The following is a 25292-nucleotide window of genomic DNA, read 5'->3' as shown; positions in this document are numbered from 1 at the left end:
TCAATCTCATACTTGGAACAAAATAACATGATACTTGAAATGCTAAATTTTGTTTTGAACAACATCTTTCTATTCAACAATACAATCTACAATCAACGTCAAGGAATCGAAATGGGAGCGAAATTTGCCCCGTCCTATGCAATCCTGTGTATGGGGAATTTCGAACTAAAACATGCATGGCAGCACAAGGCATTCAACAAGGAAAATAACATTGTATTCTGGGGGAGATATATAGATGATGTTCTAGTCATCTGGAGAGGCAGCCAAAAGGCTTTACAAGAATACCACATGTTCCTCAACAATAACGAATACAATCTGAAACTAACAATGGAAGAGAGCACTGACCAAATCCACTTTCTAGACTTGGAGCTCTATATAGAAAATAATAAAATACAATCCACACTATACACCAAACCAACGTCTGGCAACAGCATTCTACATGCAGACAGTAATCATCCGCAACACATTATTCATAACATACCTTTTGGACAATTCTTGAGGATAAAAAGAAATTGTACACAGGAAGATGAAATGATAAAACATATAGACATAGCCCTTGCTAAATTTCATGCAAGAGGATATTGCAAACGACAACTAATGAAAGCTTACAAGAAAACAAAGTTACTTACAAGAAATTAACTACTTCAAAACAAACCTCAAAAAACGAACAAGCAACCCAGAGATGCAATAGGATTCATCACATCGTACAGCACGGACCATATGATCCTGAAAAAAAGTCTCAAAAAACATTGGTTTTTACTAAAACGGGATACTAACCTAACAGATTAAATCGATGAGAATCCAAGCATAACTTATCGAATAGCCAAAAACCTCAAGCAAATGCTATGTCCTTCACATTTTGTACTTAAAAAATCAACTAAGGGAAAAAGTACATTATGGCCGACAGAAAAACTAAAAGGTAACTACAAATGTGGTGTCTGCAACTACTGCAAACATGCAGACAATGGGAAGAAGGAAATAACATTACCGAATGGTAAAATACACGAAATTCAGGACTTCATAAATTGCAATTCAAACTTTGTGGTGTATGTGATAAAATGCATTTGTGACAAACTGTATGTGGGAAGTACAGTCTGGGCACTCAACATCAGGTTTTCAGAACTTTTAAGAACAATCAAAAACAAAGACCTCAGATATCCATTAGGACAACATTTTGAATCTGAATATTGCAACGCTAATATCGAAGGAATAAGATATTATGGATTGGAACGAGTCAAAGCACCACCAAGGGGAGGAAACAGAGAAAAAATGCTACATCAAAGAGAAGCAATTTGGATTTGCAATCTGGACTGCTACAATAGTGGCCTGAATTGTGACACAGAAATGGGTCATTTTCTTTAACAATTGGTAGATTAGCACATATCTTATTGTGTAATGTTTCGGTCAAATAGAATCAGGTTCTAACAATAAGACAATGCAAAATGGTTTTTGACCAGCAAGATTTGCTTATATAATCAAAATGTTCTTCTTTTCTTTTTATAATCTATTCGATGAATGAATCAGAATCTGTGAATAACTTCACAACATACACCTCAGAAGACAGATGCCACCTTACAGATATCACCCAACACATATTAGGATATACAAATGCCTAAATAAGTAAGATGTATGATACTTCATAATATATAGCTGAGAATCCAAATGGTAAGTTATAGACATCACTTGATAACAGATATGACAACTTCCGCATTTTTAGCTTTCTCCGTATTTCTCCGTATTTATAATATGCATTAACATGGGCCCGTGTAACACATCTCCCAAGACAAAATGGCGATCGTGATGCAAATCGCGACGAAAACGGCGACCGTGACGCAAATCGCGTTCAGTACGCCATGATTTCATCGCGTCTATCACGTAAATGACACATATAAACAAGTCAGCCATCTTAGAATCGGATGATCCGATCCGATTCTACATGCGGTTTCAGACTTCTACAAGAAAGACGTCCAGAAAGAAATAAGGTAAGAAAAATGGGCAATGGTAACAACTTTGCTAACAGATTGAAACGAAATGCCAAATAGAGTAAAATGGAATGTATAATTAAAATACCACCTAGAATGGGACATTACATTTTCAATCTTTGATAAACAGATTGACAGGAAATTCATAATAGATCAAAATAGAATGTATAATTAAAACACCACATAGAATGGGATACTACATTTCCATTTTGTCTCTCTTTTTCAGAACAGAAACTCAATACTCAAAATTAGAGCTAATTGAATAAAAAACCGTATGGCCAAACACAGACAAAGAGAAAGGAATCGCAATTTACTCAGAACCTAATAGGTTATATTATGGAAGGATAATAAAGAGATACTGATGAATTAGCTAAAGTAAGTACACATGATGTATTACATGCAAATGGTATGCAATACAATAACACGGACCCTATGTAGACAGAGTCAATGACTAGCTATTTCTTGTTCCCACAGCCAAAAGACAGATATTTTCAGATTGGAATCACTTATAAAATACTTAGACAATCACAGAAAAGACAACAATCCCTCCAGAAGAACCACCTAAAAGGATGGGGAAACACATGTAGAGGGAAGGACAAGGGAAAAAAAAATTATGAAATCATGCAATATGTATGAATTGAATACATGTTAATATTGATAATCTGTATGAACAAACCTAAGAGGAAAAGACAAGTCATGAAGTGATTAATGTTTTGAATTGATGCATGAGTAAATACTGACATTCTGCAAGAACCAAATTGAGATAAAATCAACTTTGGAGCGCCCCTAAAGGAGGCCTTAGGCCTCATTATGAGGTAGGAGGTAGCCATGGTGCTATTTGCACCATGGCTACCCCATTACCGCATTCCGGGTCCGGGTTCCCGAAATAGGGACTTACCGGGTCATTCCAACCTTGGAGGACCCGGTAAGTCCCCATTCCGGGAACCATTCCCCATTCAAGCCCCCATAGGGCTCAATGGGAATGGGTATGGAGCTAATAACGGTACTGCAATTTGGTAAAACCAGGTGTTAAGGAAGGGACCCGCTAAGGGACCTCGGAATAGGGTGGTAAGGGATTACCGGCACCGGTGCCCTTACCGGTGCCGGTAATCCCTTACCACCTACCTCGTAATGAGGCCCCTTGTGTTTATTTTTCATTATTGTTTAAGACACTGGTCAGTCGCAGTGTACCAAGCTCCAGGTGCAGCCAGCAAAAAGTCTTATCAAATTGCAAAAATACTTAGGAAACTCGCCATAGCTGTAACAGGCTGAACTGAAATCAAAGTACAATTTCAATTGTAAGTCGGCAGATTTACCTACAACCTCTGAAAGAGGCCGCGTATCCTTTCAATCCACCTTGAGTAGTAGTATGCAAGAATGTGCAAGATTCATTTCTCTTTTCACTCCATATAGCTGTGATTAAAGGCAAGCAGACACTGTAAAGAGCTTCCACAAATGTCTGATCCGCTGTCATTATTTGCTCACCCCTACCACAGTGCTCAGGGTCCAGCACCTTCTGAAGAAACGGCGGGCACTGTTTGACAGGGAAGAGGAACTGGAGAAGACCTTCCACCTGCCTCCACTATCGGAGGTCCCGAGAAGCCAGAAGCTGCCCCGGTTCACCTACACCTTCTCCATTGGCAAAGGACTGGCGCTTAAGGTCAGAGACTGAGTCCACCTCTTTCTCCCATCCCCTTAATCTCGCTGTCTCTCAAAGGTCCCCCTGGTTTACATGTTTCATTTGCTTTGTGGTCTGGGGAGTGGGACACAAAGAGATCCAACACAGACACCAACTACACATTAAGACAGAGTTTGGAGAATACGATTGCAGGGTAGCTAAATCGGTACGACGTCCTTTCATCGCAGGATGAAATATCATGGGTTTTTTTGCTGCGGTTTTCATAACGAAAAAACTCATCGAATTTTTAGGGGGTTCGAAAAATATATGGGGTTTGGGTGTTCGGGAATTGATACAAAATTAAAGGGGATGGGGGAACGAGGGGGGAACCCCCTAAAAATAAAAAATAAATTAAAAATTGTTTTTTTGTTATAATATATCTGCGGAAAAAAACCCAGTGAAATTTCATCCCACGATGAAATGACATGGAACCAACTAAATCATAGGTCAGACCTTAGAAGTAGAGGTGGACACACAAACCAGGGTACAAGGAGCGTGGTGTCTCCTTAGGTCGCAACTCTCAAACATACACTTCCCGGTCACATTATGTTACCACCTATCATTTTGTAGACATGTCTTGCAAGGGAGAGCTCAAAACGTAATAGTGTAATCAGTGCATGGAAGAGGTAATTGTAGAGTGAAGATATTAGCTATTACCGTAATTCATTATTGTGATGTAGACCGCATGCTGGGAAGAAGGGAAAGAGGAGGGTCAGAAGCAGTCTGAAGCTGCCAACCATAGATTTACATATGTAGGCACTTGGGTCAGGACACAAGTGCCCAAAATAGGATTCTAAAGTATCAGATCATTTCAAGGCTGCCTCTCCAAAGAACAGCAAAGATCCTACAGAAGGAGAGGAGAAGACAGGATGAAAGGACCGCGATGCTGAAAATGGGGTATGATTGTGGATAAAAATAAATCGGAAGGTTAGTCTATCAAAAAGGGCAACCGTAACAATGGCACCCCAACCAAAATCTCCTGCATCATGCTAAATATCGGATTCACTTGGAGGCCAGATACAGAAGCCCTAGAATAGGTTTGATTATTTGATAGGCGTGAGAATAGACAACTGCAGAGGAATTCAATGCGTCGGTATTGTAAGAGAAGGTTTAAGTTACATACCTTTAACTCCTGTTCTCCAGCATGGGGTCTGGCATGGATTCACATGCTCCTGAATATTCCCTGTCGTAAGGCTGGAATCCTCTGTGAAAGAAAGACAGTTTCACTTTAGCTTTAAAACTGTATTTCTCCTCAAAACCAATCACTGTCCTCTGGGTCATAATGCCCCCATCCAATGACAGTCCTCTCCCTAAGCTCCAACCCTAGTTCCCATCTTCAGATTTGGTAAGCACCTAAAGTGGCAGTATGGACCAAGAAGAGTAACAGAGTGGAAGGAGGGGGGGGTTTGCATGTAAATGCATGCCAGACCCATGCTGGAGAACAAGAGTTACAGGTAAGTACCTTAAACCTTCTCCAGTATGGGGTCTGGCATGGATTCACATGCTCATGACTAACAATTCCATAGCAGTACATACACACAACCATGGAAGGTGGCAAGGCTCAACAGAAGCAATAAACACTCACCCCTGGAACAGACTCACCTCAAGTGAACAGGTTGCATAGAACCGCTTGGCCGACCCAGGACCCCTCCCTGGCATCCCTGTCGACGCAGTAGAACATTTTGAATGTGTGCATGGACCTCCATGCAGCAGCCCTGCAGATGTCGAGCAGGGGCAAACCAGAGAGAAACGCTGTTGTTGCTGCGATAGCTCTGATGGAACGGGCTCTCTGCCGGCCCGGAAGAGTCCTGCTAGCCTTGCCAGCCGATGACTGTACATGATGCAGCCCGAGATCCACCTGAATATGAAAGCCTTTGACAAGGCCTTTCTGTGAGTTATAGGTCCAAAATTGACAAAAAACTGAGAAGTCCTCCGAAAACTCTTCGTGCATGTCACGCAAAACGTCAAAGCATGAGCAACGTACAGCGAATGCAATGCCCTCTCTGCTGGCAACAACAAATTCGGGAAGAAGTCAGGCAACACCAAAGGCTTGTTGAGATGGAACTCGCACTTTCGGCATGGTCGAGGTGATCGACACAAGGAACGCTGTTTTCCACGAGATGAACTTCAGGGGGGCCTGATGCATTGGTTCACCGGAAGCTGGAGCTGGAACCTTCACCGGTGGAAAAGACCTGAAGAGGCCCCTGATGAACCCCTTGACGAGTCTGTGAGACCACAAGGAAGGTCTACCCGGTGTCCTGGTGTAACGGGATATGGCAGCCAAGTGCACCTTGATAGAGGCGTGAGCCAGTCCAGCGTTGGCCAAGGAAAGCAGGTATGGAAAGAGCTGCGGGGGAGTGATCTTCTGCGCCCGACACCACATGGAGAATCACTTCCATTTATGGCTGTAGCACTTCAAAATGGAAGCAGCTCTGGCTTTGGCCAGGATGTCCTTTCATTCCGTAGGTAACAAATAATGTCCAAATTCTAGGGCTGCAGGAGCCAGGCCCTGAGGTTCAACGACGCTGGGTCATGGTGTAGAATCGCTCCTCCTTCTCTGGCGAGCAGATCTGGAAGTTGCAGAAGCCTGATGGATGGTGCTGCCGACAGACGTAGCAGGTCTGGATACCAGATCTGCCGCGGCCACACTGTAATGACCATTATCATCCTGCAGTGACACCGAGTGTATTGCTCACTCATAGCAGGAGCAGAAGGCGTAAGGCAAGGGACCTTCGCACAGGAACGAGAAAGCATCCACCATACTCTTCAGCCGTGGGAACCCGCTTGCGAACCTCTGACACTTGGAGTTGATCGCTGCCGCAAAGAGGTCGATCTGGGGCCGGCCCCATTGGCGAAATAGAAGATCCACTTGGGCTTGGTGAAGCTCCCACTCGTGACAAGAACGTAGCTCCCTGCTGAGCGAGTCTGCAATGGTGTTTTGGTGCCCGCCAGGTGGAATGGGATGAGAAGCATGTCCTGATGAATAGCCCAGTGCCACAGCTCCTGGGCCTCCTTGGAGAGAGCCGGCGAGCGGGTCCCCAATCTGCTGCTGATTGTTGAACATGGTGGTGGTGTTGTCAATGAGTATCTTCACCTTGCACTTCAATGATGGCAGGAAGGACTTGAGGACCAAAAGACGGCCCGAAGCTCCTGGACGTTGATGTGAAGAGCCTTTTCTTCTGGTATCCAGAGGCTTATGGCGTGGAACTGTCCGGTGTGGGCCCCCCAACTTTCCAAGGAAGCATCCGGGGGGACCGTTACATGGTACGGTAGTACTTGGAATGGGGCACCTTCTGATAGGTGAGGGCGCATGCCCATCCATCGTATCGTCCGTCGACACTCCTCATTGAGGGTGATCTTGTCCATCCAGGATCCTGAGACCCGCAGCCACCTCGCATACAGAAACTCCTGGAGAGGGCTCATGTGTATCCCGCATAGAGGGACAAGGTTGATGTAGGAGGATATCATGCCTAGCAGTGACTTCATGGATCGCACCGTAGCCGACCACGCTGACGATAGATGCTGTACTTTCCCCAGGATGGCTACCACCCTCTCGTCCGAGGGTGATGCCAGACACGTCTCTTTGTTGAGACAGGCACCCAGAAATAGACCGTTCAGCAATGGCTCCAAGCAGGACTTTGGATCATTTATGGAAAATCCCAGATCCTTTAGCAGTTGCACGGTCCTTGTTGTGTGTTCGCTCACCAATTTGTGGGGGTGGGATCGGACGAGCCAAGCATCCAGATAAGGGTAGAATGGGATGCTTTTGAGATGAAGATACGCCACCACCAGAGCCAAGCACTTTGTAAAGATCTTTGGGGCTGAGTTCAGGCCAAAGCTGAGCGTCTTGAACTGATAGTGCTATCCGTGACCACAAACCTCAGGAATTTGTGGTTTTTCCGGTGGATGGGGATGTGGAAGTAGGCGTCCTTCAGATCCAGGGATGCCAGGAAGTCGCCTTGTTCCAGATGGCCGAGCATGTGCTGCAATGTGACCATCCTGAACTTCTGGGACTTTAAGTACTTGTTGAGGCGTCTTAGGTCTAGATTCGGCCTCCGCCATCCTGCCTTCTTTCAGACCAGAAAGTATCTCGAGTATACTCCAGAGCCCCAGAGGCACTAGGGTACGGACTCTAGCGCCCCCTTTTTGGACATGACATCGACCTCCTGCAGCAGCTGCGCCACGTGCTGTTCTCGTCAAGCCACAGCAGGAATACAAGGGCACCTGTGCTGGAACTCCAAGGTGTGCCCCTGGCAGAGAGCATCCAGCACCCAGAGGTCAGTAGTGATGGTCTTCCACATGCTGACGAAACTCGCCAGCTGGCCACCCATTGGGGTACACAAGTGGAGGCCAGAGTCCACGGCCGGTGCAGGCACATTTTGGTGGGGGTGGCACTGATGCTGTTCTCCATCACTGTATGCCTGAGAGTGACCTCTGTACGCCTCCTGTGATGAGGAGCGTGAAGGTTGAAGATAAGGGGTGTTATATCCCTTGGAGGACCTGCCCAGACTTTCCTCTCGAGGAACGAAAGGACGACTAACGTTGATAGAGGGTACCCAGGGAAGGCGAAGTCTCTGTGTCCATTTTGTTCACCTGCAGAGACTCATCAACATTCTTGTCAGGTTCTCACCATCAAATGGCATATCCAACACCTTGGACTAAACGTCCGGTCTGAAGCTGGTTGCTTTGAGCCATCCCATCCGCCGAAGAGACACTCCGTTGCCCATTTGCCAGAAACCTGTGTCTGCGATGTCCAAAGCCACTGTGATGGCATGGTCTGAGGCCACTTCCCCCTCCTGGAACAGCGCCAGAGCATCCACATTCCTATCGTCAGGTAAGAATTCCAGAACTGGACCAAGTTTGTACCATAGTTCCCGGTCATAGCTGGAAAAACGGCCAAGGCATTAGCAGCCTTAATGGTGCTGGCAGCAGTATAGATTACCCTCTTTCCCATCGCATCCAGCTTCTTCCCCTCCTGGTCTGGAGGCAGCATGGATGCAGACGACGGGTTAGCCGACCGGTTTCTGGCCGCAGCAGAGACGACAGAGTCGGACGAAGGCTGGGGCCTCAGGCACTTGGGGGCCGAGTCCGGGACTCTGTACTTTTTCTGAAATCTATCACGCTTAGGAGGAGCGGTGCTTGAGGTCTTCATTTGGGCCAAGCCCTCTTCCCAGATATCGTACAGCAAGGGGACACACATGATGGCCTTCCGAATGGACTCCTGTCGCTGGTAAAGGAACCCTTCCCTTTTAGTCTCCTCAGGCACTAGCTGAAACAGCTCCGAGGCCCTGGATATTATGGCATGGAACGAGCCGACCTCATCCGGGGGAGAGGCCCTGTGGGGTGCATCCGTGCCTGACAGTTCCCCGTCTGCTGGTATGTAGTTATCTGCCTCGTCGGTGTCCGTTGCCGGATCTCCCGGAGTTATCTCCCAAGGAGGAGGTGGAGGCGGAGGTGTCGAGTGAAGCCTAGGGCCAAGTGGGTGCTTAGCCTTGCATTTGCGCCATGGCAGACTTTCTGGAGGTTGCCTTGCAGGGCTCCTGGGTCAAGCAGGGCCCGGTGTGGGAGGCAGCCTCTTCTGGATTTTGGAGACCATGTGCAGTGGAGGTAGTATGTCCAAGGACATGTCCCTCGGTTGAGGTGTGAAAGGAAAGAGTGTTGGAAGTTCCAGACTGATGTGCTTTCTTCAGCGATGTGGTGAACTGGACTCTCTCCGCGGGGACCCTCCCACTGAGAGGAGTCCATGACCCCCCCCCTTCATGGTCTGAATAGTAACGTTCGGGCAGATCATCGTCGCCCTTGTCCGAGTTGGTATAAATGTGTACCGGCTTCTCTGGGGCAGCCCGCGGGCCTGCACCCTTCTTAGGGTCGGCAGGAGCTATTCCCCTCTCCCTTGACTTCTTGGGTGGGGAGGCCAGAGCAATTGTCCTCATCTCAGGGGCCTTTGCAGGCGTCACAGCAGTTGTCTCACGCCTTTGGTGGCAACAACACTCGAGGAATAACTGTGGTCGTGACCATGGACACTACCCTCGTGGGTAGCCCCGCCTTCAATGAAGAAGTGATGGCTGTCGAGGAGGTCAATGGGGCAGTAGGAGCCTTCATGGGGGTGGATGTGGATGCTGAAATTGTCCTGGCTGGCAGAGCTGCCGATATTGATGGTGTCGCAGAGGGGGGCATTGAAGGGCCCCCTTTTGATTGTTCCTTCGATGTCTTATCCGCCGATGGCAGGCAGAGATTGGACAGAGTCAAGGACTTTCTTTTAGAGGAAGCACCCCTAACCGGTAGGCTTGCCGTCAAAGTAGATGGTGACAACGACCTTGTCCTTCCCGCGCTGGGCCCTGCAGCCATGGCAAACCCAGTGGGCAGGAGGCCTGGCCTCCTTTTGGACCCCTGTAGGCGGGGCGTCCTCAAAGGATCTTGACCTGTTTTCCGAGGGAGTGCGTTCATGGGATTGGCCAGCCCTGGGAGAAGCTTGACCATCCCCCTAAGTGTAGTCAGAGGCCTTACCCAATTTTAACCAGGCCGGCAGTCTGCTGTAGCTGTCTTTTTCTGTCTTTTTGCAAAATCCCTGGCAGACCTTGCATACCTCTTCATCCTGGTCAGGACGCAGGCAATACAGGCATTTGTGGAGTCGATCCTCGACATACACGTCCCTTAATCCACACTTGGCGCAGAGTTTAAAGAGTTGAAAGAGGCATCTCTTTTCTTCAGCCATGGTGGGAAGGCGCACAGCAGGCCCAACCCCAGGCCTTCTGGAAAGATCTGATGTAGTTCGATCTCCGCCGACCTCTTAATATGAAAATAGCTTGGAGAGCAACAAGAGCACTCCCAACACTAAAGCATGCAGTAAAAATCTGAAGAATACCACCAGGGGTGGAGCTTAGGGAGAGGACTGTCCAGTATGACCCATAGGACAGTGATTGGTTTAGAGGAGAAATATAGTTTTAAAGCTTCTTTTACTGGGGATTCCCAGCCTGACGACGGGAATATTCATGAGTATGTGAATCATGCCAGATCTCATGCTGGAGAAGTAAACAGTAAGCATTGCGCCTGTACACATCACAGATTGAAATGCACTGGTGGATCATTGGAGGTACATTTGCATACAATTTCGTGCTAGATCAAGATAATAGAACCAAGATCACCCACTTCTCCAACTCAACACTTGACGCAGCTCTAAGAACAGCATCCGTATGTGGAGCAGTAGAGACATTGACCATGTGGGAGGCCCCCAAGGGGAAGAGTCATGGGTGCTCCTGCATGAGTTACTTATTTGAGCCACACATTGGGTAGCACAGTGTCTGGGGTATGAATAACAAGAGTGGTCCACAGTTCTTTATCTGAGCCTAGCCAATCCACTGCCTCCTTTTACACACACTCCATCTCCATGACATTCTTTTTCCATATTTGAGTGTTTTTTTGTGTTGCCTTTTGAAGTATCTCCTCAGACTAATATTGTACATGTTTCTCATATATTATCTGATTACCCATTAGCATGCAACATAGCAGCATGAACTTACCCGGCAGCTCAAAGGTTTGACTTAATGGGTCATCCCACACCCTACTCTACACTTGAACATTGGTGAAAGTAGTGAGGCGAAGAACACAAGACTGTCATCCTCCCTCCACCTGATTGCAGCACTGCAGGACACCCACATGCTTATTGATTTAGTTATTTATGTGCAGATATGAAATCTATGAGATTGGAGCTTTCAACTTCAACCCATTATTTGATATGGGTTGAACATATTCCAGTTAAAGTGGATATTCCATCGAATCTTCTGCACACCTTTAATGCTATGTGGCTAACAATAAATCCAGATGAAAACAAACTCATGGTATCCCACCGCTGAGGCCTATAACTGGGGGTGATGCGTTTACATTGGACATACATGAAGGACAATGTTCCAGAGTTCAAGGACTTCCTATCTCAGGTTGAGATATGCTTTTATATCTGAAGAACACACAGCCGTGTTACTCGACTCCATCGGAGGTCACACAAGGGGCAAGTACAACAGCTCATGGCCCTAGTTAGGATCTATGCGGAGTGGCATAAAGGAAAGCATTTTGGGCACTGCCGCTGTCATGCCTGCTGGACATATCTCTGGACCAGGAACGACCTCTCCATACAAAATGAGTTACGCCCATAGAACCACTAGACCATTCTATTTGAAATGGAGGTTGTTCGATGCATTGCCCGGAAAAAGACGTCTGCATTTTTCACGTCGTTAAAATTCACGTGACTTAGTTCCGTCACGTGTATCACGGCAGTTCGTACATAAGCAGCGTGGAAACATCGATTGCTGTTTCTGATTAATTCATTTTTGGCGTTTTGTAGCTGAACTCCGGACCTGCGTCCTCGCATTCCCTTCAGCAACTTCTTTGGCCTTTTTTGAGCGTGTTTTCCTCCACACGCTAATTCCTGGAGCCGTGTATCCTGTTCGCGTGTCAAATCTCCACGCGGACGCTGTCTGCAAGCATGGCTGTCCTGAGCTGCGTGTATCCTGGTTGCGTACCAAATCTCCACGCGGACGCTGTCTGCAAGCGTGGCTGTCCTGAGCTGCGTGTATCCTGGTTGCGTACCAAATCTCCACGTGGACGCTGTCTGCAAGCGCGGCTGTCCTGAGCTGCGTGTATCCTGTTCGCGTGCCAAATCTCCACGCGGACGCTGTCTGCAAGTGCGACTGTCCTGAGCTGCATGTATCCTGTTCGCGTGCCAAATCTCCACACGGACGCTGTCTGCAAGCGCGGCTGTCCTGAGCTGCGTGTATCCTGTTCGCGTGCCAAATCTTTACACGCGGACGCTGTCTGCAAGCGCGGCTGTCCTGAGCTGCGTGTATTCTGTTCGCGTACCAAATCTCTACACAAGGACGCTGTTTTCAAGCGCGGCTGTCCTGGGCTGCGTGTATCCTGTTTGCGTGCCAAATCTCCACACGCGGACGCTGTTTTCAAGCGCGGCTGTCCTGAGCTGCATGTATCCTGTTCGCTTGCTAAATCTCTACACGGAAACGCTGTCTCCAAGCGCGGCTGGCCTGGCTGCGTGTACGCTGTCGCGTGCAATCCTGCACGTGGTTTTCTGAACTACTTTGAACCTTTGGTGCCTGTGACAGTTAACAGGTGAAAATCTAATTTTGTTCTTCGTGGGAAAGGAAGTATTTCATGAACTATTGGAAGGTGATTGTGCACAGTACTTTGGACGCTATCCTGTGGTGCACCCACCCGCTATCTAGCGTGAGCCTCGTGCCGTTCGGGATAAGTCTCCCTTACTAATCTTCCCCTCCTTTATCGTTGTTTCAACTCCTGGTTTTCTTCAAGAGACTTTCGTTGAATTCTTCAGTTTTGCCATAAGGTCAGTGTTTTGAATTAATGCTAATACTGTGCTATCATAGTGATTTGAGTTTGGGACAGTTTCTTATGATACTTTATCTATCCTAGGCATACTTACGATACAATACCCACGCCCTTTCCAGTGATCCATCTCTCTGCCTGTTTTATCAGTCAGAGAGTTGTATCATTTGGAAGATCTAATTTGACCTACCTACAATCAAGTCGTGTGAAAAAGGATCCGGAAGAGCCCTACCAATTGTATCCTTTTTTGGTTACTGTATCCTTTTCAATTGATACATTGGTGATTTATGACAGCCGCTTTCGGTTCTGTTACAGGGCATCCTGATCCCCCACGACATCTCAGGCACTCAGGACACAAATAATGCACAGGAGACCAGAAGTAGAGAGAAATGGCATGTAATATAAACAGACCAGCGCATGGGAGGGCTGCTCACTGCTGTAGACCCTCCCCCCATGGCGTGGTTCATCCTTATATAAGAATGGAGTGGCTAAACCCATTCTCCACCCATGAAACAGCATGTATAATAACAAAAAGGGGGAAGGAATATAGCCGCAGTTGCAATATGCTTTCTCTGTCATATCTGCAAGGCAACCTCTGGCCTTGGGGATCCGATCCAGCAGTGCTGTCAGCTGTGCACTTCTCAGGAGGGGCTGCCTGAGGCGTAATACGCATTACACAGCACTGTAACCTGGCTTGGCACAAGTGTTCAGCTGTAGCCCAGTCTCATCGCATCACAGGGGCCTCGAGAAAAAACAAAGGAAAATGCAGTATCAGAGTTGGTAACATGCCCACTTGTTTTCTCCTTCCTTCTCATTTTTTCTATGATCCACTACAATCGCTGCCCAAAGCCTTGCACTATTTCTACATAGAGCACACTGCAATAAAACTATTTTGTAATATACATACACAATAAGCAACAGAAAAACATTATCAAAACAAGGCAACTTATTTGTGTCCTAACTCATCTAAAGCCATCCCTCCCTGCGTTGTACTGCATAAACACTTCCCTGCATTGCACAGCATGAACACTCTGCACCACCATCATCCATAATCTAGGGTGCATCTAAAACGACAAAATCAGTCATAGCTATATGTCTCCCTTTCTATCTCTGAGCATTCCTGTCACTCTAAAAACCAACAACACCTCCATCATGTGTCTTTTATGTTCATTTGCACTGTCAATCACAAGTTGTGTCTCTGTATCCAGTATATAGGCAGTCTTTAGTTTCTCTCAGTCCTTAGGCACACCCGCAGTGAGTTGCAGCAACAACTTTTCAGTGTGTGGCATATTTCTCCCAAATAACATCTTGTATGGTGAATACCTGGTCGGTGACCCATCTCTCACTCATTGGCCATTGAGGACAAATGGCAGCCAGTCGTCCCACTGCGTGCCTTTCACATGCATCGGCTTGAACAGCTCATTCTTTAGTTCCTGTTTCTATTTCTTCTTCCAACAAGTCATGCAACTGTCCACGTGCTCCTGCCAGTCCTCTGTGGCCATGGGCCACCTGGCCATCCCTGTAGTGCGCCGATACAATTGTCTTGTTCTTTCTCCGCATTCACATATGGCATCATTTGTTCATCCTCCCCTTGCAGGTCCCCCAGGAGCTGCTCACATTTCTCTTGATCCTCCGTCTTGCCCTTCTGTAGGATCATCTTCATCACTTCTAGCTGTGGGCCCTCTGCCACATGCCGCACCTTATCTTCTATGCATGCCATTGGCTGTGGCTGTAGGTCATGGGGCACTCTCATGTAGGATTATCTTCTATATTCTCAGAGTCAACGCCACTGACTGTAATTCACCATAATGTGCTCTCCCCTCATCCCCCCAACAACATTGCGTCATGCAGCCACTGGCCACATCCAGCGAGTGCAAAGTCCTTTCAGCCGGCGACGAAGGCGACGGGAAGAAAACAGGCAACACCAAGGGTTTGTTGAGGTGGAAGTCCGACGGCACCTTGGGCATGAAGGAGGGGTGCGTCCTGAGCACTACCCTCGTGTCGTGAAAAGTCAAGTACGGGGCCTTGCAGGAAAGGGCCTGGATCTCTCCCACCCGTCGTGCGGAGGTGATGGCCACAAGAAACGCTGTTTTCCACAACAAGAACTTCAACGGAGCCGAGTGCAGAGGCTCGAACGGAGGTCCCATGAGCTTGGTCAGCACCACGTTGAGCTCCCACGCCGGGGCCGGAGCCTTCACCGGCGGGAACGATCTGAACAGTCCCTTCATGAACTCTTTCACCAGACGATGGGACCACAAAGACGTCCGCCCCGTGGTTCTGGTGTATCGGGAGATCGCAGCAAGATGAATCTTGATGGACGCGTGTGCCAGTCCAGCTTTGGCCAGCGTCAGTAGGTACGGCAGTACTTGGGGAGCCGTAATCCGTAGAGGGTCAATCTTCTGTGCGTGGCACCAGACAGAGAACCTCTTCCATTTGTGTCCGTAGCATTTAAGAGTTGAGGACGCCCTGGCCTTTGCAAGAACCTCTCTGCAGTCGGCCGGTATGTCGTATCCTCCAAACTCTAACGCTGCAGGAGCCAGGCCTGCAAGCTCAGCGACTTTGGGTCGTGATGGAGGATGGCGCCTCCTTCCCTGGAGAGAAGATCCGCGTCCACTGGCAGCTTGATTGACGGGGACGCTGACAAGTCCAGAAGGTCCGGGAACCATATCTGCCTCGGCCACGCAGGTGCGACGAGGATCATCCTGCACCGTGACCTCTTCAGCTGGTTGATGAGCCGAATCAGCAATGGCAATGGAGGGAACGCGTATAGAAACAGGCCCTCCCAGGGGAACGAGAAAGCATCGCCCATGCTCCTCGGCTGGGGAAACCTGCTGGCGAACCTCTGGCACTTGGAGTTCGTCGCCGTCGCGAACAGATCGATCTGGGGTGTGCCCCACCGTCGGAAGAGGCGGTCCACTAGATCCTGTCATAGTTCCCACTCGTGGCACGAGCGCAGCTCCCTGCTGAGTGAGTCGGCGATGGTGTTTTTTATCCCCGCCAGATGAAACGCCACCAGAAACATCCCTTGGGCGATGGCCCAATGCCACAGATCCTGCGCCTCCATGGACAGGGCTGGGGACCTGGTTCCGCCCTGTTTCCTGATGTAGAACATGGTGGTGGTGTTGTCGGTGAAGATCCTCACCACCTTGCCCTTGAAGGACGGATGAAAGGACCTGAGGGCTCAAAATACTGCACGGAGCTCCAGGACGTTGATATGGAGGGACTTCTCCGTCAGGAGCCAAATGCCTCTCGCGTGCAGATTTTCGGTGTGCGCTCCCCACCCTTCCAGGGAGGCATCTGTGGTCACTGTCTCCTGGTGGCCGGGGGTCTGGAAGTCCATGCCTGCCGTCAGATGCGCTCGGGTGCCCCACCACCGGATTGCTCGTCGGAAACTCTCGTCGAGTGTGATCCTCTCCTCGAAGCTGCCCGTCGTCTGGATCCAGCACGCGTCCAGGAACTCCTGCAACGGGCGCATCCGGAGCCTGCACAGGCGGATGAGGTAAATGCAAGAAGACATAATTCCGAGGAGGGACTTGAGGGACCTCACTCTGGCCTCGTCCGCAACCAGCATCCGTTGCACCTTGCCCAAGATGGCCCTCGTCCTTTCCTCCGACGGAGAGGCCAGAAGCGACACTGTGTCGAGCTTCGCTCCCAGAAACAGTGCGTCTTGCGTGGGCACCAGGTGGGACTTGGCGTAGTTTATGGAGAAACCCAGGTCCGTGAGAAGTTGGACGGTCCTTGCTGTGTGCTCCACGGCGAGCTCCTTCGTCTTCGCTCAGATGAGCCAGTCGTCCAGGTAGGGGTAGACGTGGATCCCCTCTCGGCGCAGCTGCGCCGCCACCGATGCGAGGCACTTGGTGAACACCCTGGGTGCCGACCTCAGTCCGAAGGGAAGGGCTCTGAACTGGTAGTGACGCCCTTGGACCACGAACCTGAGAAACTTTCGGTGTCCCTTTAGGATGGGAATATGGAAGTAGGCATCCTCCAAATCCAACGACGACAGGAAATCGCCCTCCTCCAGCTGACCCAGGACGTGTTGGAGGGTGACCATCCGGAACTTCTGTGCCTTGATGAATTTGTTCAGCCGTCGTAGGTCCAGGATGGGACGCCATCCTCCCGTCTTCTTCTTCACGAGGAAGTATCTTGAGTAAACTCTGGAGCCCCGAAGCCTCTTTGGGACGGGCTTGATGGCGCCCTTCTTGAGCATCGCCTTTACCTCCAAGAGAAGTTGAGGGACGTGATGTTCTTTCCTGGCCACAGGGGGGACGCGCGGGCACCTCTTTAGAAACTCGAGCGCGTGACCCTGAGCTAGGGCGTCCAGCACCCAACGGTCGGTGGAGATGGACTCCCACACGCTGATGAAGCTCGCCAGCCAGCCTCCCACCGGGGTGCTTCGGTGGGGGCCCGACCCCATGGCCGGTTCAGTCCTGCTTCGAGGAGGCTTTGCTGCCTTGTCCTCCTTGGCGACGACGGCGGGGTCCGCCCGACTTGTCTCGTCCCCTGTAAGCTTCCTGCGACGACGAACGGGCCGCTTGACGGTAGGTGGAAAATCCGCCGCCGGAACCTTTGGAGGCACCCTGTTTGCCTCCGCCTCTCCGAAAGGGCGGCCGCCGTTGCTGGAGAACCTCAAGAGCCCGGGCCGTCTCCGTGTCTGCCTTGATGGCTTGAAGGGAATCGTCCACTGTTTTCCCAAACAGGTTGTTTCCGTCGAATGGCATGTCCAAGACTCTGGTCTGCACGTCCTGACGAAAGTCAGTAGCCTTGAGCCATCCACGCCGCCTAAGGCACACGCCGTTGCCCAACTGGCGAAATCCAGTGTCAGCGATGTCTCTCGCAATCGTAATGGCGTGGTCCGAAGCCACCTCTCCTTCCTGCAAGATCTCTAGGGTTTCCACCCTCTTGTCGTCCGGTAGGAAGTCCAGCAGGGGGGCCAGTTTGTACCACAACTCCCTGTCGTAGCGGGCTACGATAGCCAAGGCGTTGGCCGCCTTAATCGTCGTCGCTGCAGACGAGATGACTCTGCGTCCCATCGTATCTAATTTCTTTCCCTCGCCGTCCGGCGGAGAGGTCGACGTAGAGGCCGCGCCCCCCCGCTTTCTTCCTGGCCGCCACGGAGACGACCGAGTCCGGGGTCGGCTGTGCCCGAAGGCACAAGGGGTCCGCGTCCGGGACCCGGTACTTCTTCTCGTACCGATCCCTTCTAGCCGGCGTCATGGATGGGTTCTTGAGGAGGGCGAGGCCCTCATCCCAAATATCGTCCAGTAGAGGTACAGAGAGGACCGTCTTCCTCTTGGCCTCGCGCCGTTGATAAAGGAAACCTACCTTCTTCTTCTCTTCCGGGCAGAGCTGGAAAAGCTCGGATGCCCTGGCGATCATGGAGTGAAACGATCCAATCTCATCGGGCGGGGAAGCCCGGGTGGGAGGTGACGACGGCAGATCCTCGTCGTAAACCTCGTCGTCCGTACCCGTCGCGGCCGTGTCAGTCCCCGTATCATCCCCACGAGTCGTGGACGGGGAGGAGGGCTGAACAGGGCGCGATGGCTGAAAAGGAGGTGGAGGATGAATCCTTCTTCTCTTAGGGGGAGGGCTCCCAGAAGGGCCTGGCTCCGGGTCCCCCGTCGGGAGCGGTTCCTCCGCTGGTGGTAACGGCAGTCTCATCCTTATCTCCGAGCATAAGGACTGTATAGCCAACAAAATGTCCGCCGAGTTGTCTTGCGGCACTGGTTGAGGGGAGTCCGACGGGCGGTCAGGGGCCCTGTCGGCACCCTCGACGTTATCGTCGTCTCCTATGTCGGGGTCCCTCCCGACGGGCTGGTCTTCTTCCACGCCAACGCCGTGGCTTAAGACTTCGATCAGCTCTTCCTCAGAGATTGAGGCCGAATCCACGACGACCTCCTGCCCCCCCTTTTTCTTCTCCGTCGGAGGTTTCACGGGGGTCCTGTCGATGGGCATAAAAGAGGACTCCCTCCGCGGTGGCAGGGAGACTCTGAGCCCCGAGGTTGCCACCACTGGTGTAGCCTCCACAGGCTGTGCCAGGGCCGCCGCGACTGTCTCGATAGAGGCCTTGGCCGGATGGATTAAGGCTTTCACCACCTTAGGTGCGCTCACCGCCTTCTCCTTGGGGGGAGGGTCACTGCCTCGCTCCCCCTCCGATGGGACCTTCGAGCTCGACCGGGGTCTCTCCAGGAGCTTCGCCGGGTGCTCGGCCTTCCTCTTACCCGAGCCAGAGCGTTGGCTCGTGGTTGATGGCGCCGGGGAGGATGCGCCCTGCCTGGCGCCCATAGAGCCCGACCGTTCGGCGCTCACGGTTCCAGCGGACTCGCGGTGCTTGGCCTTGTGTTGGACCCCCGTCGGGGCGTCCTCAAAGGTCTTCGAAGACCGCTCGGACTTCTTCTTCTTCTTCTCGCCTGACGGGCTCTTCCCTTCCAGCCAGTTGGCGAGACGTTGATGGCGGTCCTTCATGGTCCGCTCCGACATATTGCCGCAAAACGCACAGTCCTTCTCCACGTGCGTCTTGTCCTCATGTAGGCAGTAAAGACAAAGGGAGTGTTCGTCCTCCTTAAAGACATTCTGAAGCTGGCATCCAGGGCAGACCCTGAACAGCTTTCCGGGCGTCGAGCTTCCCTTCTCCTGGGCCATGTCCGAGATGGGCCTGAGAAACTTCTGGAGTCCTCCAAAAGTGTGGCTCGACGAAATCTTCACCCTTGAGGGGCGTAGACGAATCCGACACGGGTCCCCGTTGATCGGATGAAGAAACGGTGGAGCTTGAGGCTCTGTTGACCGAAAAATAGAAGTTTTTTGAGAAAAAAACGTGAAAAAATAGCACTAACGCTCGAGAGCAATAGCACGAGGATCCCAACACTTGAACGTGCGGTAAAAATCTGAAGATGGCTGCCAGAGGCGGGGCTTAGGTAGAGGGCAGTCATTGGCTGTGGTCAGTATGACGCAGATATCAGTGATTGGTTACTACTACGAAAGACAGATCAGAAACGAAACTGATACTGATTTTTTCTTTACCGAGGATTCCCAGCCTGACGATGGGGAATATTCATGAGCATGTGAATCCATGCCAGACCCCATGCTGGAGAATGCCAGGTCTAACCCCAGGTCACTGGCTTTTCAGGGGCGATCAGATCCATGATACTTTTCATGAGGAGAGGACCTCTCTCTGTGCAAGCAGAGAGGGGTCCCGGGCACAGCATTTAAACCCAAGTGTAGGGTGGCTGAGAGGAAATGGTGTGATTCCGGTACATCCTCTGTCAAACTGGCCTGCCGCCTGCTCCAAAGGCAATACCAGCTCTCTGTCCACACCAAGAAGAGAGCCCACATCCAAGCCTGCGTCTCTCTGCTGCATCTAACAACTCGGCAGAGCTCTTTAGAATCCGAAAGGAACAGGCCAATCCTGCTGCAGTCTCTACCTCTCCAGGCCTTCTGCATGGCTCTGGCTTCTTATTTCATCTCTAAAACTCAGGACATCCTCCCCTCTCTCTCTTCCTCTCCTCCTCCTCCCTCTACTCCATGCTCTTCCTCAGGCCCTTCTCTGCCTTTCCTCTGTCTCCCCAGACAAGGTTTCTAGACAAGTCTGATCTATGAAAGTTTCGTCAAAACAGGTTCACCCCTGTTGCTCCAAATCCATCAAGGACCACATTGACACCCTGGCTCCTGCTCTGGCTGACTTCTGCAGCCACTCCTTCGCCACTGGAGTCTTCTCCTTCCCCCCTGAAGCACTCCCTTGTGCACCCTCTTTTTAAGAAACCCTCTGCCAACCCGTCCTACCTGGCTAACTATGGCCCAATCGCTATCACTCCTTTCCTGGGCAAACTCCTGGAAAAGCTGACCATCTCCCAGCTTAATCTTCATACTGAATCTGTTGCTTGTCCCCAGGACCATCAGTCTGGCTTCAGAGCTGCCAGAATCACAGAAACTGCTCTCCTGAACATCCGTGAAAACCTGCTCTCCAACCTCTATTCCAACACCCCCTGTGTCCTCATCTTACTTGATCTCTCTTCTGCCTTTGACACAGTCAACCATGCCATCCCGCTCAACGTCTCTGTGATAATCTGGGGATCACCGATCAGGCCCTGGCTTGGCTGACTTCTTTCCTCTCTGATCGATCCTCCCAGGTCCAACTTGGGTCCTTCCTCTGATTTATCTCCATCTCTACCTGTGGTGTTCCCCAAGGGTCTAACTTCTCTCCCTGGCTGTTCAACCAATACCTGGCACTTCTTGCCCATAGCATTGCCGCTCTCTGCCCCAACTTTCAGTGCTTTCACTTGTGGTGCTGTCGATGTATTGTTTTAGAATGCTGATCATTGCTTCAATTTACACTTGTATTCACTGCCACTCTATACATCACTGAATGCAAACCTGTGGTGCACATATTGAATTGGAGCACAATCTGGTTTTACACTCCCTCAATAATGCAACAGTACTGCAAACATAATAACATTTTCTTGTTGATGTATGAAGTATAATTGTTTTAGAGCATCTAAAATAATAGAACTCTGTGTGCTATGTGATGGCCCATATATAGCAGCTTGGCCTATGTGTGGTCAGTTCTAGTGTGGATGTAAATGGCACTTTTCAAATATGGCCACTCCTGTGCTCTCTCCTTGGCACAATAGCCATACATGCTCAGCCGATACAGGGACCCGGGCGGGGAGTTACATCGCTGCTTTCAGAGTAAAATCCTCTTTCTCATCCCCGCAGGATGATGACAGCACGGAAGATGCAGAGCCAGACAGCGACGGTGCTCCCGGAAGTCGGAAGATGTCAGAGGTCTTTCAGCTCCCGCCCATCCCGGAAGTGGCGTTAGCCTGAGTACTGTGCTTGCGTGCACATGCTGAGGAAACGAGGAAGCAAAACATCAGAGCAGCAACTAAAAGCATAAATTAACTGAATGAAACTGAAAAAGTTAATCCACAGGGGATGTGCAGGCAAATATAAACAAGCCTGAAGCTTTGGGAAGGAGGTTTTCATTTGTGTCATTATGTGCTTTTTAATCCAATAAATGGGTTCCAGAAACCTTACAGCTGAATTAAAGTCTCTTTCTTTCTGCCTATTGTGGTACTGTGAGAGCAGGGCCTTCTCAGTGGCGAGGGTCATACCTCTAAACCTTTTGAACCGCTATGGCGGGTGATAACAGAGGATTTCGTTTTTGGTGAGAGCCCGTTGAAGTTTATGGATAGGCAAGGGGCTTGGCGGGTGAGTGAATTGATTCCATATGTGGGTGATACCTGCGTAAAGCGTGTGTGTTGACCGGTATGAGAGGGGGCAGAGTATCACTGGAGAGTGGTAAGCATCTCCATGCTAAGTGGAGGAAGAGCTGCCTCTGCAACTGGGAGGGTTCGAAGGGGTCAGTGGAAGAAGAGTAGCACAGGCCACTGGAAGCAGGGCACCATGGTTCCCTGGAGTGTGTGTACTATGGGTCACTGCAGGAACGGTAGCCTGGGTCACATGAGGGAAAGCCCTACGGGACACTGGAGTGAGAATAAAACTGATTCGGATCTGCTCCGCACTACCTTCTTACTCACCCGTGCTCTCTTGCTGTCGCTGGTGGATCATACATGGAAGGGGAGACGCCTCCTTCGCCCACGTTGTTCCCACATACTGGCTTGAAGTAATCCCCCATTGACCCTCTCTGTCAGCTCTTCCTCCCCCCTCGGGGCTCACCTCACCAGTCTCACTTTCCCTGCTCTCACTTCCCCCATTCTGTGTTCAGTTCCTCTGGCCCATTCTGTGCGCCACGTCTGCCACAGTGCCCTCAAACAAGTCAACCCCACACACGGGGGAAATTGGGCCGTAAGAAGACAGACCGCTGCTTCAGCAAACATTTGTTTTTGCCGGAGCGGCATTCCATGTAGGCTGCCTTTTGAAAAATAATGGTATGGTTTAGTATGGTAATGTTCATTTGTAAAGCGCCTATTCACAAGGCAAGTGTTTCAAAGGGCTCAAGGAGGGAGGGAACAAGGAGAAACACAGTCATTCAGAGCCCTTGAATTTCCCAATGATACAAGTCTGCACAGGCAGAGTAAGTGCATATAATACAATTAACAGTGTATATAACAGCAAATAGGTCTGACGACGATTCTGCAGTTTTTCGAAGTGCATTGAGGCCCCACCATGCAAGGAGGGGAGACATGGAAGATAGACGATCTTCAAGGCATGGTGCGTTCAGATCGTACAAGTGCACAGACAGTACCTGGTTGGGGGGGTGAGTGCAGGGGGGAATCAAGTGTGCCCAGTCAGTCATAAACTGGGTAAGTGCTGAGAGTTGCATTGACCAAGTGCAGTAGCAATGGGGCAAGTGCAGGCCCGGAGGCAAGTGCGAGAGGACTGGCAAGGGTGCCAGGGACTTGTGAGACTCTGAGCTACACCCGGCGGCGAGTCGGCATGCTGTGTGGAAAAAGGAGAGAGAGAGGGATAGAGAAGAGAGAGAGGTTAGCAGGGTAGAGGGAGAGAGAAGGAAAAGGAGAAGAGGAATGTCTTAAGGAGTTTCCAGAACTTAAGGAGATCAGGCTCAAGACGGAGGGCGGCAGGGAGGCTACTCCAGAGGGATGCCCCTGCAGAAGATAAAGATCTCCCTCCAAATCCCTGCTTGGAGAACTGGCTCACTCAAAGAAGGTTGGAGGTAGATGAACGTAGGGCTCGGGAGGGACAGTATTTGGGTAGGGTAGTCCCCAGGTTACAGAAAGCCTTGTGGACAATGCAGAGGGTCTTGAACTTGATCCTTGCAGCCACAGGGAGCCTGTGGAGGGATTTAAGCGCCAGAGAGATGCAGTACCTGGGCTTGAGGTCAAGGATAAGTCTTGCGGTTCTGTTCTGGATGAGTTGCAGAGGGCGCAGGGCGGAAGCAGGGAGGATGAGGAAGAGGCTGTTGCAGTAGTCCAGCCTTGAGAGAACCAGGGCTCTGATGACAGTGATCCGCTGGGGGAAGGTGAGAAAAGGAAGAGCTGGTAGTTGGACTTTATAGAGATGTCCGAAATGTGAGTGGAGAAGGAGAGAGTGAAGTCGAAGATCACCCCAAGGTTTTTTGCTTCGCAGGTGGTTGCAGGCGCAGGGCCAAGGGAGGCCGGTCAGAGTGAGAGTGGGAAAGCGGGAGCACGAGTCCCAATGTGAACTATCTCCGTCTTACTGGCGTTGAGGCAGAGGTCGTTTGCAGCACACCATGACTGAAGTGCGGACAGACCCTCAGATACGAGCGAGGTACAGGAGGTGGCTGAGGGTAGCCTGAAGGAGCGTTGCATGTTATCCACATAACAATAGAAGTTAGAGATGAAAGTGGCAATCACACGATCCAGGGTAGCCATGTAGACATTGAAGAACCAGGAGGATAGGTTAGAACCGGGGGGAATGCCGCAGGTTGAGAGGGTGATAGTAGAGAGAAAGGAACGAAGTTCCACCTGGGATGGGTGGTTGGAAAGGAAGGAGGTTAACCACACCAGAGCCTGACCTGTGATTCCCAGGGTGTGACAGAGATGTGCGATCAGGATGTTGTGGTTTACTATGTCAAAGGCACTATCTGTAGATTATTAATGGACATTTATGGACTTTATAGAAATCAGTTATTGTCTTGCTAGACAATTGTATCTGCGTGATGTATGCCTGGTACGGCAAGATGTTTGAGCCAGTATAAGTGGGATAAAGCTAATACTTTTTTGAGGCATTGAAGGGTTTATGTTGTGCAATATAACAAAGACTTTTAGCACTACAACATGACTTTTCACCATGCATGTTTTTGTTTGGTCCTAGCAAAACGAAACCAAATTGTAATAATTTGAACGTGTAGATCATTCTTGGTAAGGATGGAAGTATAGCGCTAAGTGATCTGAAATGTACCAAGGATGACAGAGAGATCAGAGTGATTATGTCAGAAAATGTGCAAGAGTCGTGTACCCTCGAAAGTTTAAGTTGAGGTTGTGCCTAATATACTTAAATAAAGGGAGGTTGTGCCTCCCACATTGAGAATCTGGGTGTCAGATTAAAGTAGGGATGTGAAGCAGAGGTCATGCCCAAAGAAGATGTTATATGAGGTCATGCCTCAGCAATGGTTAAGGGGGTGAGGTCAGGCCTGCACTCAGATATAAATGTGGGAGTAGTAAGTTTCCCGATATATTTAGTAAGAGGTCACACCTCTACAAGGTTGTAATGGTTAGCTCGCAACAAGGACCATTTAGTAGAAGAGGGAGGGTTCACTGAAAGTTGTCACAGGGAGGTAGTGCCTACCGCCATGTATCCTAGGTGGGATAGTGATTTACACAGAAGTGAAACACTTAAGGTTTATT

General features: G+C 50.1%; 1 protein-coding gene across 1 annotated transcript in view; it reads left to right on the top strand.

The window, feature by feature from the left end:
• The window catches only part of LOC138468346 (uncharacterized), a 196939-nt gene extending 174929 nt beyond the window's left edge, over nucleotides 1–22010 (top strand). Inside the window, exons 4-5 of the mRNA XM_069608865.1 lie at nucleotides 3479–3642; nucleotides 21718–22010. Of these exons, the coding sequence (XP_069464966.1) occupies nucleotides 3479–3642; nucleotides 21718–21828 (275 nt within the window). The 3' untranslated portion in view covers nucleotides 21829–22010. The remainder of the gene's footprint in view (nucleotides 1–3478; nucleotides 3643–21717) is intronic.
• The last annotated feature ends 3282 nt before the right edge of the window (nucleotides 22011–25292 follow it).

The sequence above is a fragment of the Ambystoma mexicanum genome, chromosome 4q (genome assembly GCF_040938575.1).
Source record: "Ambystoma mexicanum isolate Mex_15411 chromosome 4q, UKY_AmexF1_1, whole genome shotgun sequence".
Lineage (NCBI taxonomy): Eukaryota > Metazoa > Chordata > Amphibia > Caudata > Ambystomatidae > Ambystoma > Ambystoma mexicanum.
This window is presented reverse-complemented; position numbering and strand designations above follow the sequence as displayed.